The sequence below is a fragment of the Apteryx mantelli genome, unplaced genomic scaffold, assembly GCF_036417845.1.
Source record: "Apteryx mantelli isolate bAptMan1 unplaced genomic scaffold, bAptMan1.hap1 HAP1_SCAFFOLD_40, whole genome shotgun sequence".
Lineage (NCBI taxonomy): Eukaryota > Metazoa > Chordata > Aves > Apterygiformes > Apterygidae > Apteryx > Apteryx mantelli.
The window spans coordinates 1,116,452-1,130,572 of NW_027118755.1; the positions used below are offsets into that span (position 1 = coordinate 1,116,452).

General features: G+C 50.6%; 2 protein-coding genes across 2 annotated transcripts in view; both read right to left on the bottom strand.

Annotated features, from left to right (window-relative positions):
- LOC136996504 (SUN domain-containing protein 3-like) overlaps positions 1 to 14,121 on the bottom strand; it is a 512,910-nt gene that overhangs the window by 253,387 nt on the left and 245,402 nt on the right. The gene's annotated exons all lie outside the window — the stretch shown is intronic.
- Positions 3,246 to 4,196, bottom strand: LOC136996434 (olfactory receptor 10K2-like). The gene has a single exon (XM_067317357.1). It carries the CDS (start codon positions 4,194 to 4,196, stop codon positions 3,246 to 3,248), a length of 951 nt encoding a protein of 316 aa, XP_067173458.1.

Sequence of the window (14,121 nt, forward strand, 5' to 3'; positions counted from 1 at the left end):
CCGGATCGCACACCCATCCCCATCTTCTTGGCATTTTGTTGTGTTAGTATTGAAATTTGTGCTCCCCTATCTATTAAAAACTTCACCAATTGTCATTGAGGACCGACTGGAATCAAGATATATGGGCCATTATCACTTATCCACTGATAAACCTCCACTTGCTGGACAGGCAGACCCAATTGCCTTCCGGGCATTACTTGCCTTTTTGCTTCATGCCCTGCAATTCTTCCCTAAGGGGGAGGAAGGGATTGTCTCTCTCTCTCTCTGGGAGCTGGCGCCCAAGGAGTCAAAGTACGTTCCTTCCTTTAGCCATTATCTCGTTTCTGGAATGCTTCAGTCAGACTCAAGATAATGCCAGTAGACTGACCTTGAATCGCAACTCTGGGAATGCCTAGGGCTAAGGCTTTCCTCCACAATCCATTTCTCCATTCTCGAGATTCTGTTTGTGGGTCTTTAGGCTTACTTCCCTTCGATCTAGTTTCTGTTCCCCATGGGGGTATCACTGGTCTCACCCTACGTTCTCCTCCACGGGACTTCAGGTTCCTGTTCTCATCTGTTGGATCTTCCCAGCCCATTTCACGGCTGTGGTTAACAATGCCATGCATTAATACTGCCCATGTAGGGAGTTGCCTGCGGGGGGGTATGTGGCGGGGTGTTGTTATCACCTAGTCTTTCACTGCATTCTGTGTCTCTTCTTATCTCATCCTAATTTATAATTAAATAGGGTTTAAGAATTGCCGGGGCTCCTCTAATGAGTGGTTTTAACACTGCCGAATCTACTATAGCAGATATTGGGATATCACCGCGTCCTCTTGGTGCATGGCTTGTATGTAAGCAGCTTTTGTGACGGCTGTGGAGAGCTCACTTATAATTGTAATGGGGATTATGGAAGGTTCACCTCGCTCCATTGTGCCTATTCCTCCAGCCCAGTAAGCTACTCGACTGGTGATAGAATGGGGTATATCTGCAGGGCCGGGTCCTAAATGTAAGGAAACTCCCAGACCCCAGTAGCCATTTGCTTCATCCTCACTCAGCGTTATTCGGTTGCTGCCACTTAGGCAGATTTGCCACAAGTATTCAGTTTCAGCTGGTTTTCTGCTATATCTCCTTTGCAAATTTGTCAATTGTAACAGATCCCAGGGAGTAGTTTGCATAGTATGTTGTGGAGCACCACCCCGAGGTCCCTTGTTTCCTTGGGTTTTAACAATGGGTCTAGCTTCATAGTCGGGGGATTTGAGGGGAACAAAGGGTCATCTTCTCCTGGCTCGCTATCATTGGGATCAGCCCAGATGTTTCCGTCCCAGTCTTCAGGGGATACTATTAGTTTCCTAATCTGTATGCTGTTGGGAGGCAGGCGTGGAGCCTGCATAAGCGTCATCTCGACCTTTTCTCCCAACTTTTGTCTTTTCTCCTTTTCCTCCTGTAACTGTTTCTGCAGTTGTTCAGTTTTCAAAGACAGGAACAACTCAGTTGCCTTTTTACCTTCTATTTCTTTCTTTTTAGGTATTCTTTATCAGTTTCCCAATTATGCTAATTGTCACGAGCCCATTCTTCTGAGAAGTTGGGACTCAAGTTCACTCCATGCCTCTGTAAATGATCGGTGATACGACTTGCTATCCTGCTGACTATGCCACAGGGCAGGCAACAGCAGGTGCAGCACCCGAGGCCCTTTGAGGGCAGTGGCAGCAAAATAATATATTACCAATATAATGTATGAAATATAGATGAAATAATTAGTAGCATCATACAGGAAATCAATGAAGAATGACATAAACGAAATAATGCATGAGGGAAATCCTCTGCTTTAATTCAGATTTACCAAAGGGAGAAGGTTTTGCTCCCGCTGGATTCTAGTGACCCTGGTGAAATATGTTTTCTTCATATCTCGCTTGGACCATTTTTTCAGACCCTTCTTTTTTGTTGTCCTTTTTCTGTCCTGGTTCGGTCTCAAGTCACTCTTGATAAAGCCTGAATATGCACTGTGCAATGCATAAAGCACCTCCACAATCCTTTCAAAAGTCCAGCAATGTCTTTTGCTTTTACAACATCCTCTCGCCCATCCTCTGCCTTGGCAATTGCAAGGCGATATGCAAAGCTGTGGAGGACACATGGCTGTACCTCTGACATTGTGAGAAACCCTAGAAATCAAGGGAAAAAATAAGTGTCTTTTGTTTTTTTCTTCTCTGTCTCCTTCTACCTTTTCACTTTTTCCAGAAAGCAAAGCCTATTTCTTTATTTAGTGCTTGAGGACTCTGCTGGAGAGATCCTTGTTGGCTGAGGGCTGGGCATTGCTTGTTTTCTGCTTGGTGCCTTGGTTTGGAAAAAGAGAGCTCAGCCAGCCCTTTGCTCAAACACATCTCAAGAGGTCCCGCTGTTCAAACAAAGGATGTGCTTGGCTGCAGTGGGCAGAAATTCATTTTACAAATGTTCAGTTCTGTAGAATGGTGCTGCAGGAAGAGTCTTTTCCCCCCTTGAAGGAGATGTCCTTCCTGGTTTTGCTAATTCCAGCTTCACAGCTGGCTCCACTGCTTTTTGAGAAGGCACTGTGATGTGGGAGGAGAAGCGTGCTCACAGGGAGAGATCTTATTATTTCGTTTTTCTAGAGCAGGTCTTCCTGAGGAGCCCTTCTGTAGGTCCATCTGGACCACATTCTCAGTCTCACCTGTCAGTGGACCTGAACTTTCCAGCTGTCTCAGGACTCGGGTCTGTGTCCAGGTTCACACTTAGCCCATGGCAAAGGCAAGCTGATGCAACCTGATGCAGCTCACTTGCTTTGCAGGCTCTGCTAATGGGCGCTAGAATAACATGCACACAGATGAATGCCGGAGCTCAGGGGCATCTTGATGCGCAAAAGGAGCACGGTCCTGAGTTTGCAATCTCCTTAAAAACTAAGCATTTCACCCTGAAATGATTTCAACACCTACCTTTCTTCTTTACTAACTGGGTCAGGTGAAAAAAAGTCACCAAAGAGCCTTTCCAGTCCCCAAAATAGAGTTGTGCACATGTGGGTTTCCAGAGCCATTGAGCCCTTCCAGAAGGGGGTGCCTTTCATCAGGGTTCATGTTTGCACCTTCACCATGACTTGAATTTATGAGGTTTTTATGTCAGGTCCTTGCCAGCCCCAGTGAGCTGTCGTGTCATTCCGAGAAGCTTCTTTGTGAGTAAGAGAGGAGGCACGGAAAAGGGGTGATGTTTTCTTGGAAGTGGAAGATGTTGGCTGAAAATCCGTAAGGGGAACAACCTCTTCACTGGAAATCTTTCTGAGAAAGTCTGTTTTTTCTGAGGGATTTTCGAAGCGCCGTTTTGACATCCTTGTTCCGGAGGCTGTAAATCATGGGGTTGAGCAGCGGGGTGAGAATGGTGTAGGCAACTGAGATCACCGCATCCTGGTCCGATGAGTAGCTGGCATTGGGTCTCAGGTAGATGAAGGAGGCACAGCCATAGTGCATGATCACCACTGTCAGGTGAGCACTGCAGGTGGAGAAGGCTTTGCGCCTGCCTGCGGCTGAGGGGATCTTCAGGATGGCGAAGAGGATGAAGAGGTACGAAATAAGGATCAGCATCAGTGGGATCAGAAGGACAAAGAGGCACAGTGTGAAGACAACGGCCTCACTGAGGTTGGTGTGAGCGAAGGCCACTCTGAGGACTGGGGCGATGTCACAGAAGAAATGGTTGAGTTTCCTGGAGGCCTGGAAGGGCAAACAAAATACCAAGGTGGTAATGGTCTGGGCAACCAGCAAGCCACTGAGAGCAGAAGCAACCACCAGCTGAACACACAGTCGCCGAGTCATGATGTTGTTGTAGTGCAGGGGGTGGCAGATGGCCATGAAGCGATCGTAGCCCATGGCGGCCAGGAGGAAGGAGTGGGAACACCCCAAGAAGAGGAAGAAGTACATCTGCACAGCACAGCCCAGGAAGGAAATGGCTTTCCTCTCTGCCAGCAAGTCTACCAGCATCTTGGGGACAATGACAAAGGTGTAGCAAGTCTCCAGAAACGACAAGACACAGAGGAAGAAGTACATGGGTGTGTGCAGGCTTGGGTCAACCCTTATGATGGTCATGATAGTGGCGTTTGTGCTCAGAGTGACCAGGTAGAGCAGCAAAAAGACCACAAAGAGCAGCTTCTGCAGCTCTGCCAGGTTGGAGAACCCCAGGAAGATGAAGTCCGTGGCCAGGCTTTGGCTGTCATTTTCCATGCAAGCAAAAGGCTTTCTCTGAATGTTGGGCAGGAAGAAAAGCAGCACCCGTCTCACCAAAGGTGCAAGGAGCTGTAGTGACAAAGAGAATCTGCTAGTGTCCCTCCTCAAAAGCCCTTTCCTGGCCTCTCCCTCCCCATGCTGGTTGCCCTCCTGGTGCATATGGGCTACTGTGCTTTGGTTGAGGACGCACAGCAGAAGGAGGGTGTGGTGGGCAGCACCTTACCCTCCTGAGAGCAAACTGGTGGATGCAGCAAGCCAGGCTGGCTCAGCGATGCCTGGTGCCTTCTCTTGTGTGCCGGGTGCAGCTGTGAGCTGCGGCAGTGCAGTGGCTGAAGTTCCCCGAGAAAGCCCTAAGGGGAAAACCCGTTTCTCATCTTTGTGGCACAGAAAGCGGGATTGCCTACTGACATGCGTGTGTGCTGCAGGCAATCACTCTCAGCAAGGGCATGAAAGCTGCAGCCTGAACAGTGGGGAGAGGAGGAGGGTTTGCCAAAGGTTTTTTTGTCGGCTGTGGAGTTGCAAGACAGAAAATGCCAGTTCAAAGTCTCTCATGCACAAAAGGGCTGTGCGAGCTCTCGGGGACACGTGCAGAGCTGTGAACGCTGAAGCGTCCAAGCTGCCCTGAGCGATGTTGCCCTGAGCAGCTGGAGGAGCAGAGCAGGGAAAGGCAGGGGGGTTGAGCAGTGCAGCCAGCTCCCGCTGCTGATCTGCCTGGGCTGGCTCAAGCCATGGGCTGTGTGCATTGTCTGCATGCACACGCAGGCTCCTGGTCACCCTGGGCTAGCAGTGGCACGTTGGGATGTTCCCTTTCACACCCGAAGGGCAACAGCACAAAGGGGGGTCTTGCGTGAAGGAGGCTCAGAGCCTCTCTTCCTTCGGCACGGGGTTGATTCACACCAGGGTGGTGGGGTCTAATCAGGGCTCTGCTACAGGTCCTCTCCCTCCCCTCCCTTGTGAAGAGTAAGGCTGCAGAAAGGAAAGCTGTGGAGCCAGGGGAAAGATGAGCCCGGAGCCCTACCTGCACTGTCCAGAAGGATGTTCAGGCATGGAGCAGGCCTGCAGCCCTCTGCACACTTGTAGCTGGAGGCAGCCCCAGCCTCTCTGAGAGACCCTGTCCTGTCTTTGTGGGTAGGGTGGCAGTAGCTTTGAGCTCTTCCAGGAGACTGAGGTGCGTGCTCATTAAGGACTGCTATGTCCTCACCTGGGGACAGATGTCATTAGTTGGTTGCAATGGGCATAATTAAGAATCGACCTCGCTGAGGCATCCTGGCAATACCCTCAGCAGCTCTCAGCAACGAATGTGTGCTGATCTCAAGACACAAGCCTTTTCCTAAGCAATAACTAGGATCAAGCAGGCGCCTTTAGTCCTTTCTTTCTTGCTGAAAGTGGGCAAAAAAAAGTTTCTTTGGCAGCAGTGGCCTTGCCCTTCATTGCTCCTTTCCACCCCATCGCAGCCCACCACCTCTCCACCGCACTGGCACAGTTGCCTGGGGTGTATACTGGGATTCAGTGAGGACCAAGGTGTGATGGGAGAGCAGCAGGAGTGTGTTCAAGAAGTAGCACTGCCCAACCCTCGGTGAGAGCCGTCTGTCCTCATCTTGACTCGTATGAAATGCACAACTCTGGGGCACAGCTCTTCTCCTGAGAGAGGTGCCAAATGCAGGCCAGGGGCTTGCTTCCTGCCACCGCTCATTTCTCTCTGCTGGGTCAGGTACAAATGTCTGTGCTGCGGTGAGGGGAGATGAAACCATGTGTGTTACCAAGAAACCGTGGCTGAGCACACAGCAGCCCATGCCAGGTGCTTGCTTGGGGCTACGAGACACTGCTGGAGAGGAGGAGGAAGGTGAAGCAAGAGCTTGCACTCCATAGGGAGGATGCCTCCATGTGCCCGCTGGAGGTGGCACAGCCACTGGCTGAGCAGATGGCTGATTTTTGGGTCTCTGTTCTCCACACTTGAGAATGTCACCTAGGTGCAGACAAGGGAGTGTTGCACCAACTCACCGCTAGCCCCCCAAGCTCTCAATCCCTTGGGCATGGAGGGGTTGGGGGAGGACCATCTGCTGAGATGTGGATGTCCACAGCATAGGCCCCTACACTGAGCGGGTCACCCTGGCCTGTCTTGAGTGGAGCCTGCAGCAGAGATTTTGCCAGAATGTGAAAGGAGGTCAGTGCAGCTGGTGGAAAGGGGACACCCACCCTTGGTCAGGGGCATGATGCTCTCAGCTCCACTGGCAATGTGATACAACCTGACCTGACTGCGGGCAGACCCAGCATGCTCCCTTGCTGCTGCTGCTGCTTGGGATGCCTCATCTGTGCCAGGGTGTCCTGGGACCCTCCAGGCCAACTTGGCCTGCATGGTCTTGGCTTCCAGAGTGCTCTCAGTTTCCTGAGAGCGTCTTCCTTCAAGGACCTCTCCTAGGCCTGCAGGCATCTTTGTTGTCCTCCTCTGAGTTGAGGTGGGCAGGGGAGGTGGATCAGTTTGGAGTTGGGTTGCCCAGAACTGTCTCCCATGCTGGAGCTGAAGCTGAACTGGGCACGCACACTGCCGTCATGCATACTCAGAGAGTCTGTGCAAGGTTTGGCAAGGGTATGGCTGGCACATGCTGCTGCTTTTGACTTCCATGTCTGGCCGCCTGCTTTTCCAGCCCCCTGAGGGAAGGGGTTCAACATACACCTGGAGCAGTTCTGGACACCCACGACTTGGGGAGGGGAGCCAGTTCTCCCAAGGACTCTTGTCCCATGTCCCCAGAGCTCTCCAGACTGGCTAATGTTAGGACACGGTAAGGCCAGACCCTGGAGTGGGCTAGTTGCTGGGATGCTCTTGGCTGTCCTGACTTGCTCTTGAAGGAGCTGGAGACTGAGGGTGTGCATTGGCATGAAGTTGTCTCAGAGGAGGCTTTGCATTTCTCTCTGCATTCAGGCAGCTCCGTATGAGCCATGCATTGACAGGGAAGCTGGGGAATCTGGATCTTGGTGAGAAGGTGCTGAGATAAGTTGTTCTCTCCTCCTACTCGTGCACATGCTAAAACAATCTTTGCCAAGCACTCAGGATGTCATGTACCTGGCAGAGCACCAGCTAGCTAGGTACAATCCCAGAGAGCTTGATCAGATAGTCACACTGACCCTGGAGAAATCCGTGGGGAGACCTTCTGACTAGAGTCTTATTGAGGGCATTAAAGATCTGCTTTGGAGCTGATCCCCTGGGCTGTCTGGGTTGTCAGTGCAGGATGGACTGTAGCAGAAGACCCACCACATCCTAAAAGTGGGCACCTATGCCTGGGAGGTGAATTGTGCCCAGACTGCATGGCCAAGCTCTTCCCTGGCCACCTGAGGAGTCCAGTGAACCAGCTCAGGTAGAGATACTTCCACTGGGACTTCTGGAGTTAGGTGAACTGTATCCTAGCCTGACACGTAGAGTAGGAAACCAAAGGGGCGAGATCTGCCTGCCCACCCATGGGTTTCCACTGGAGTCCTGGGCTGCCCAGAGCATGACCCTCGAAAGGTGGTGAGAAAGCCCTCCCACCCCCCCACCTTGTTATTTTGGGTTCATTATTGTATTTTTCAGAAATAGGCTTAAAATACAGTGTTACACTACCTCAGGCCCAAAGAGAGGCCCTATGGTACGCCAAAGAGCCCTTTGTTGTGTGTGATGGGGCACTGGGGTGATGGCCAGGAGCTTGCCTGGGGGATGCCCCCTCCTGGCTGGGCTATTCAAGCACGGTCCTGAGCTCCACTCTGCGAGGAGAGCTGACTTGACAGCATGGCGCACAAGGAAGGTGACACTGTGCCAGGGAAACCTGGGGGAGAGCTGCTGAAGCCAGGGACCGTGCAGTGCTGACCTCCCATTTGGATATGCAGTGAGCTTCTTGTTTTGCAAAGGGTCCCACACGGGATGCCTGGCCTCCGGAGACCTCGAGGAGGGAGCCTCGTCTCGCAGCTCTGCACGGACACTTCCTTCAAGCCCTGGTGTCAGGCTCATGGAGGGGCTGGGCTGTGGGCAGGACTCCGGTGCCTCCCTGTACTTCTGTGCCAGGCTGCTTGCAAGGGGAAGGGAGCATCGGATGGGTAGTCCCCACCGTGGGCTGGGCACCTGCGCTCCAGTCTTTGGAGCTACTGATGTAAAAGCCAGGCAGCATCTGGCCTCGGATAACAGGGCTCAGTCCAGTGCCTCCCCCCACCCCGGGGAGGGATGAAAGCTATTTAAATCCTTCTGTACAAGCCATGCCTGTGGGCATGCTGGAGATGGAGAGGAGAGGAGCATGAGATTGTCATGGGGCTGACGCGGCTGGGGGTGGTGGGTCCATCCTTCCTGGAAGATCAAGTGCTCGCCACTTCATCATCGCTGCCTTCCCCTTCTGAAGCCTGGAGGACAGAAGCGGTAGCAGAAGAAACAGGCAGAGTTTTAAAGGTATTTTTCTCACCCTTTGGCTCCCTCTTATCTGGTCAGGGATTGTACGGGCTTGTGGTGATGATCGCCATTAAAAGTCAAGCAGTACAAACTCTTTCCAGCTCATGGTGCAGAGCTGGTAAGTTGATAATGCTGTATGTCAGGTGAGGTCCTGGGTAAAGCCTGACTTTTCTTTTTCTTTTTCTTTTTCTTTTTCTTTTTCTTTTTCTTTTTCTTTTTCTTTTTCTTTTTCTTTTTCTTTTTCTTTTTTTTCTTTTTTCTTTCTTTCTCTTTCTCTTTCTCTTTCTCTTTCTCTTTCTCTTTCTCTTTCTCTTTTTCTTTTTCTTTTTCTTTTTCTTTTTCTTTTTCTTTTTCTTTCTTTTTTCTTTTTTGTTTTTCTTTTCTTTTCCTTTCTTTTTTTCTTTTTTTTCTTTTCTGTTTTTTTTTTTTTTTTTTAAAGGTGAGATGCCTGGGCCAGAGTTTTCTTCAAGAGCAGCCAGGGTTAGAATCTCATTGCTTGCAGTGAGATCCAGATCACCCCTTATGTGTGGTCCATGTAGGAGAGTGGCATGAGGCAACACAGTGCAGGGAAGCAATTCCTACAGTGCTGGGACAATGATCTCAAACTGCATCTCCTCTAATTTCCAGCACCCCTGCTGTCCATAGACATCCCCCCACATCTGGTGATGTAGGGCTCCTCTTTGACAGCGAAGGGGAGAGGAACTTCTGGAATGTAAGTCACCTCCTTCGAAGGTAAATGACTGACGGGATCAGAGGAATCGCCATGAGAAATGCTTGTTCCCCTCTAGAAGGAGAAGAAGAGACACAGCTCAGGTAGAGACACATAAATGGTGGACATCCAGAATTAGGTGAGATGGACTTCCCCCCCCTCACCCAGAATAAATAGTGTCCCCACCCATGTCCTCTCCAGAAAGCCTCATGAGCAGCTACAGTGGCTGCAGATCCTAGGCAACAGCAAGGTGCTGAAATGTGATATTGCTGGGCCAATAAAAACATTTTAGAGTAGTGCACATCGGTTTTCACAATATTTCCTGCAGAAGATAAAAGGCAGGAATTTATGTCTGATGTAGATGCTGTTTTCTCTGCTGAAAGCCGATCTGATGGTACTGTTAAAATGTTGTTGCTGTTATGCTCTTTTTATGCTGTTATGCATTTCTCCTTTATGTTTGGCTTCATGCATTCTTTCCTCCTGATGGCAATGGGCTGTCATCCCGTGTGTTACAGCACTGTCATGACCTCCTGAGTATGTACTCGGCTAGTGGCTGCCTTGGGGGTGGGGGTGGGGGGTGGGGGGGAGGAGGACTCCTGGGGCTGCTGGTGGCCGGCGCTGTGTTCCAGTTACCCTTCTGCTGGCCCCACTGCATCGACCATTTCTTCTGCCACCTGTCCCCCATCCTCCATCTGGCTTGTGCTGGCAGTGATGTGTTTTGGTTTAACTTCTCGTGCTGTAAATTCAGCATCGCGCAGAGGCAAGAGCAACTGCAGCTCTCAGCCGTCTCAGGGGCTCCTGTGCCCTGAAGGAGGAGGCACGGGCAGCTGCTTGAGGAACAGCAGGTGAATGAGGCTGAGAACTGGTGCAAAACACTTGCCCTGACATAGGCACACTGGCTAGTCTTCTCACATGGCATGCTTATGCACAGCTTTTAGTGCAATAGGGAAGAGGCCATTCAGATGTGCTTTCAGCTGACAAAGAAACAGATCCTGGGTGAAAGTCACTGATCTTCTATTAGTCCACCTATAGCTTGCAGAACGGTAAAACTTCTAGGGTTTAATATCCAGGATGTGTGACAACTACACTGATTTCACAGAGACCATGATGATGATGATGACATACCAAAAAGGAAAACAAACAAACAAAAAAACACACACCCCCACACAAAAGGATCTCAGGAAAGTTGTGTGGCAGCTCTTGTCTGCCCATTTTATCCTGTAAGTGCACGGGAACCCTCAACCTCGCAGACCTCAAAAGGGGGCTGTTTTTCTCACAGTGTGTGATCACACTGAAGTCATTGCCTCTGGGTGCAAAAACTGTTGGAAAGGGCTTAAAAGAGGCAGTCTAGAGCAAGTCTAATGCCAATTTATGGTGTTCCTACAGATCTCGACATAACTTCGATGTAATCAACAACAGAAAGGTGACTTTGTCTCCTGCACAGCTAGATGAGATGCATCTGACTTTTCCAGGTGTGGGAATCTGCAGTGTCAGAGCCTACATCCAGGTAAAGGGCCTTAGTCTCCCTTCACGCTCAGTGATCTAGTCCTTGTGGCCACTAGGGTCCCTCTCAGACTAAAGCACCTGCCCTGCCCATGTCCATTTGTAGAGACACAGAATAATGGATACATAAGACAATAAAGTTTCATTTGAAGATGCGGCTCTGCCTTCCTCTTTCGGTTCCTCCTTCACCAGTTCTTAGAGGAGGGAATTGCACTGACTCCATGCAGCTTGCTAGATCCACGGCAGCTGGAGCCATGGCAAAACACACTCTATCCCCTTTTGCATGTAACAAAATCACATTAATTCTATTGCCCAAGCTGCTACTGCAAGACTCATGTACCATGTGCTGCATGTGGCACAAGAGCTATAACTTGAGATGCTTCTGAGCTGATGGACTTCCAGACGGTGAAGTGTGATGCTCCATCGACATGCTGTCTGGCATCATCACCATTTCCAGCCCAGCTGCAGCTCCGCGTGGTGGCCTCTGGCTCTCCTCTGCCGCTGCTGAGCCCTGCCAGGGAGCAGCTGCTCCCAGCAAAGAGACCAGAGTAGGTTTCCCCTTGTGCTAGAGAGGTATGGAGAGGCTTGGCTTACTAACTGTCACTACTTACACGGTGTTTTAAGTAGGATAATGGAGTACTTCCCATGACAGCCATAGATAGTCCTAAAAAGTTAAAAAAAAAAAAAGACTATAGGTATTGGGGGCAACAAAAAATTGTCAGTAAAGGAAGTTTATTGTATTGACTGGAGGCACTGGAAGAAGAGAGATTGGTGGGCCAGTAATAAAAGGTGTTCAGAAAAGAGGAAAGAAGAATGAGGGTGAGAGAAGATCTACCCAACTAGCCTGCTAGATGCAGGCTGTGAGCATAGCCAGGCTACGAGGAGCTTTGGGCAAGGATGCACTACCGGAGTGACAGTCCCAGCGCTGCCCCGGAAAGCTCAGCAGGTTTTGTGCAAATCCTGCTGGATTCAGTTTAAAAAAGTCCCAGATGCTCCAGCAAGAGGGTACAAGACCCCCATTGAGCTCAGGCCTGCAGGACAGGGCTTCCCTTGGCCTTTCCAATGGGGGCATCTCACAGGGGTTGATGGCATTGCACAGAGGTTGACGGCGTCTCACAGAGGTTGACACATGGGGTGGTGTGAGAGGAGCTCTGGCCGCATTGGCTTATCTGTCTCTGTGCCCAGGTGGTTGCACTCCAGAGCTTGGCCACTTTCCACTAAGAATTGGCTTGGAAACCTCAAGCAGAGACTTCCCTTGCAGAGGTCCCCAATGCACAAGGCCTGTCATGAGGCAGTTCTGCATGAGCGTCCCAACACTGCTCACACCAGAGCTTCCTAACAGAGATGAATGGTGTTTTGGACAGAAAGATTCATCCATTACGTCCATGCAAATAACTGTGGGATAGCACACAGCAGTTTTAACACATCTTCCTTCATTCTGCCTGCAGAGAAACCCATTGCAAGGCAGAGGCTGGCCACTCCAGCTCTGACCAGTCACCGACCATCTTTGTTTTCCATTTGTAGGTGGATTTTAGCATGAGGAAAGGCACCTCCTCCCTTCCTAAGGCCTGCAGTGCTCTAAAGGGGGGACAGTGGGAGCTCTCACACAGACACACATCCCCTCCACCTTTGGGATGCAATGCCCACAGCTGCAGCCAGACAGCTATGGCACAGCTGTGGGAGAGCGCTGTCTTGGGAGCAGGGACTGAGATGCACCCCCTGTCTCCGGGGCTGTCCTTTCCCTGCCTCGCCAAAGCTCCCGGGCAGCTCATTGCCAATTCCCCTCCCCATCAAAGAAAGCTTCGTGCCAATTTTGAAATTTGAAATTCAGCATAATTGCTGTGGGACTCCAGAGGGACATCTGGCTAAACAAGTTGCCTTGTCCTTGAATGGTGATAAAAAGGTCCTAAAGCATGTGACTGCATTCTGAAATTCAAAGAATGAATTCCCTTGCCAGAGAAAACAGGAGAGGTGGAAGTTTCCACATGACGTGTGGGGTCCTCGTGACATGGGGAACAGGAAGAACTAGAGATCTGTGTGTGGTTTCAGGGCCATGATCTCATTGCAATTACAGAGACATGGTGGGATAGCTTGCATGACTGGAGTGCTGTCATGGATGGCTATGTGCTTTTTAGGAAAGACAGGCCAGGAAGGTGAGGTGCTGGAGTTGCTCTTTATGTGAGAGAGCAACTGCAATGTATTGAGCTCTGCCTAGAGGCGGATGAAGAGCGAGTTGAGAGCTTATGGGTAAGGATTAAAGGGCGGGCTAGCATGGATGACACTGTCGTGGGTGTTTGTTACAGGCCACCTGATCAGGAAGAAGAAGTTGATGTGGCCTTCTACACACAACCGGAAGTAGCTTCACAATCCCAGGCCCTGGTCCTCATGGGGGACTTCAACCACCCTGATATCTGCTGGAGAGACAACATAGTTAGGCTCAAACAGTCCTGGAGGTTCCTGCAGAGCAGTGAGGATAAGTTCTTGACACAGGTGGTGGAGGAGCCAACAAGGAGAGGTGTGTGCTGCTGGACTTTATCCTAACAAACAAAGAAGGACTGGTGGAAGATGTGAAGGTTGGGGGGCAGCCTTGGCTGCAGTGACCATGAGATGGTGGAGTTCAGGATCCTGCGAGGAGAAAGCAGGGCACTAGGTAGGATCGCAACCCTGGACTTCAGGAGAGCAAACTTTGGCCTCTTCAGGGACCTACTTGGAGGAATGCCATGGGTTAGGGCCCTAGAAGGAAGGGGTGTTCAAGAGAGCTGGTTAATAGTCAAGCATCACTTCCTCTAAGATCAAGAGCGGTGCATCCCTAGGAGTAGGAAGTCAAGCAAAGGAGGCAGGAGACCTGCATGGATGAGCAAGGAGCTCCTGGCAAAACTGAAACAGAAGGAGGAAGTCTACAGAAAGTGGAAAGGGGGACAGGCCACTTGGGAGGAATATAGGAACATTGTCTGAGTATGCAGGGATGCACTGAGGAAGGCTAAGGCCCATTTGGAATTAAATCTGGCGAGAAATGTCAAGGAGAACAAGAAGGGCTTCTTCAAATACATCAGCAGCAAGAGGAAGACTAGGGAAAATGTGGGGCCTTTGCTGAATGGGGTGGGTGCCCTGGTGAAGAAGGATGCAGAGAAGGCAGAGTTACTGAATGCCGCCTTTGCTTCAGTCTTTCCTGCTCAGGCCAGCCCTCAGGAACCCCAGATCCTGGAGGCAAGAGAGAAAGTCTGGAGAAAGGAAGACTTTCCCTTGGTGGAGGAGGAGTGGGTTAGAGATCATTTAAGCAAACTTGACACCCACAAATCCAT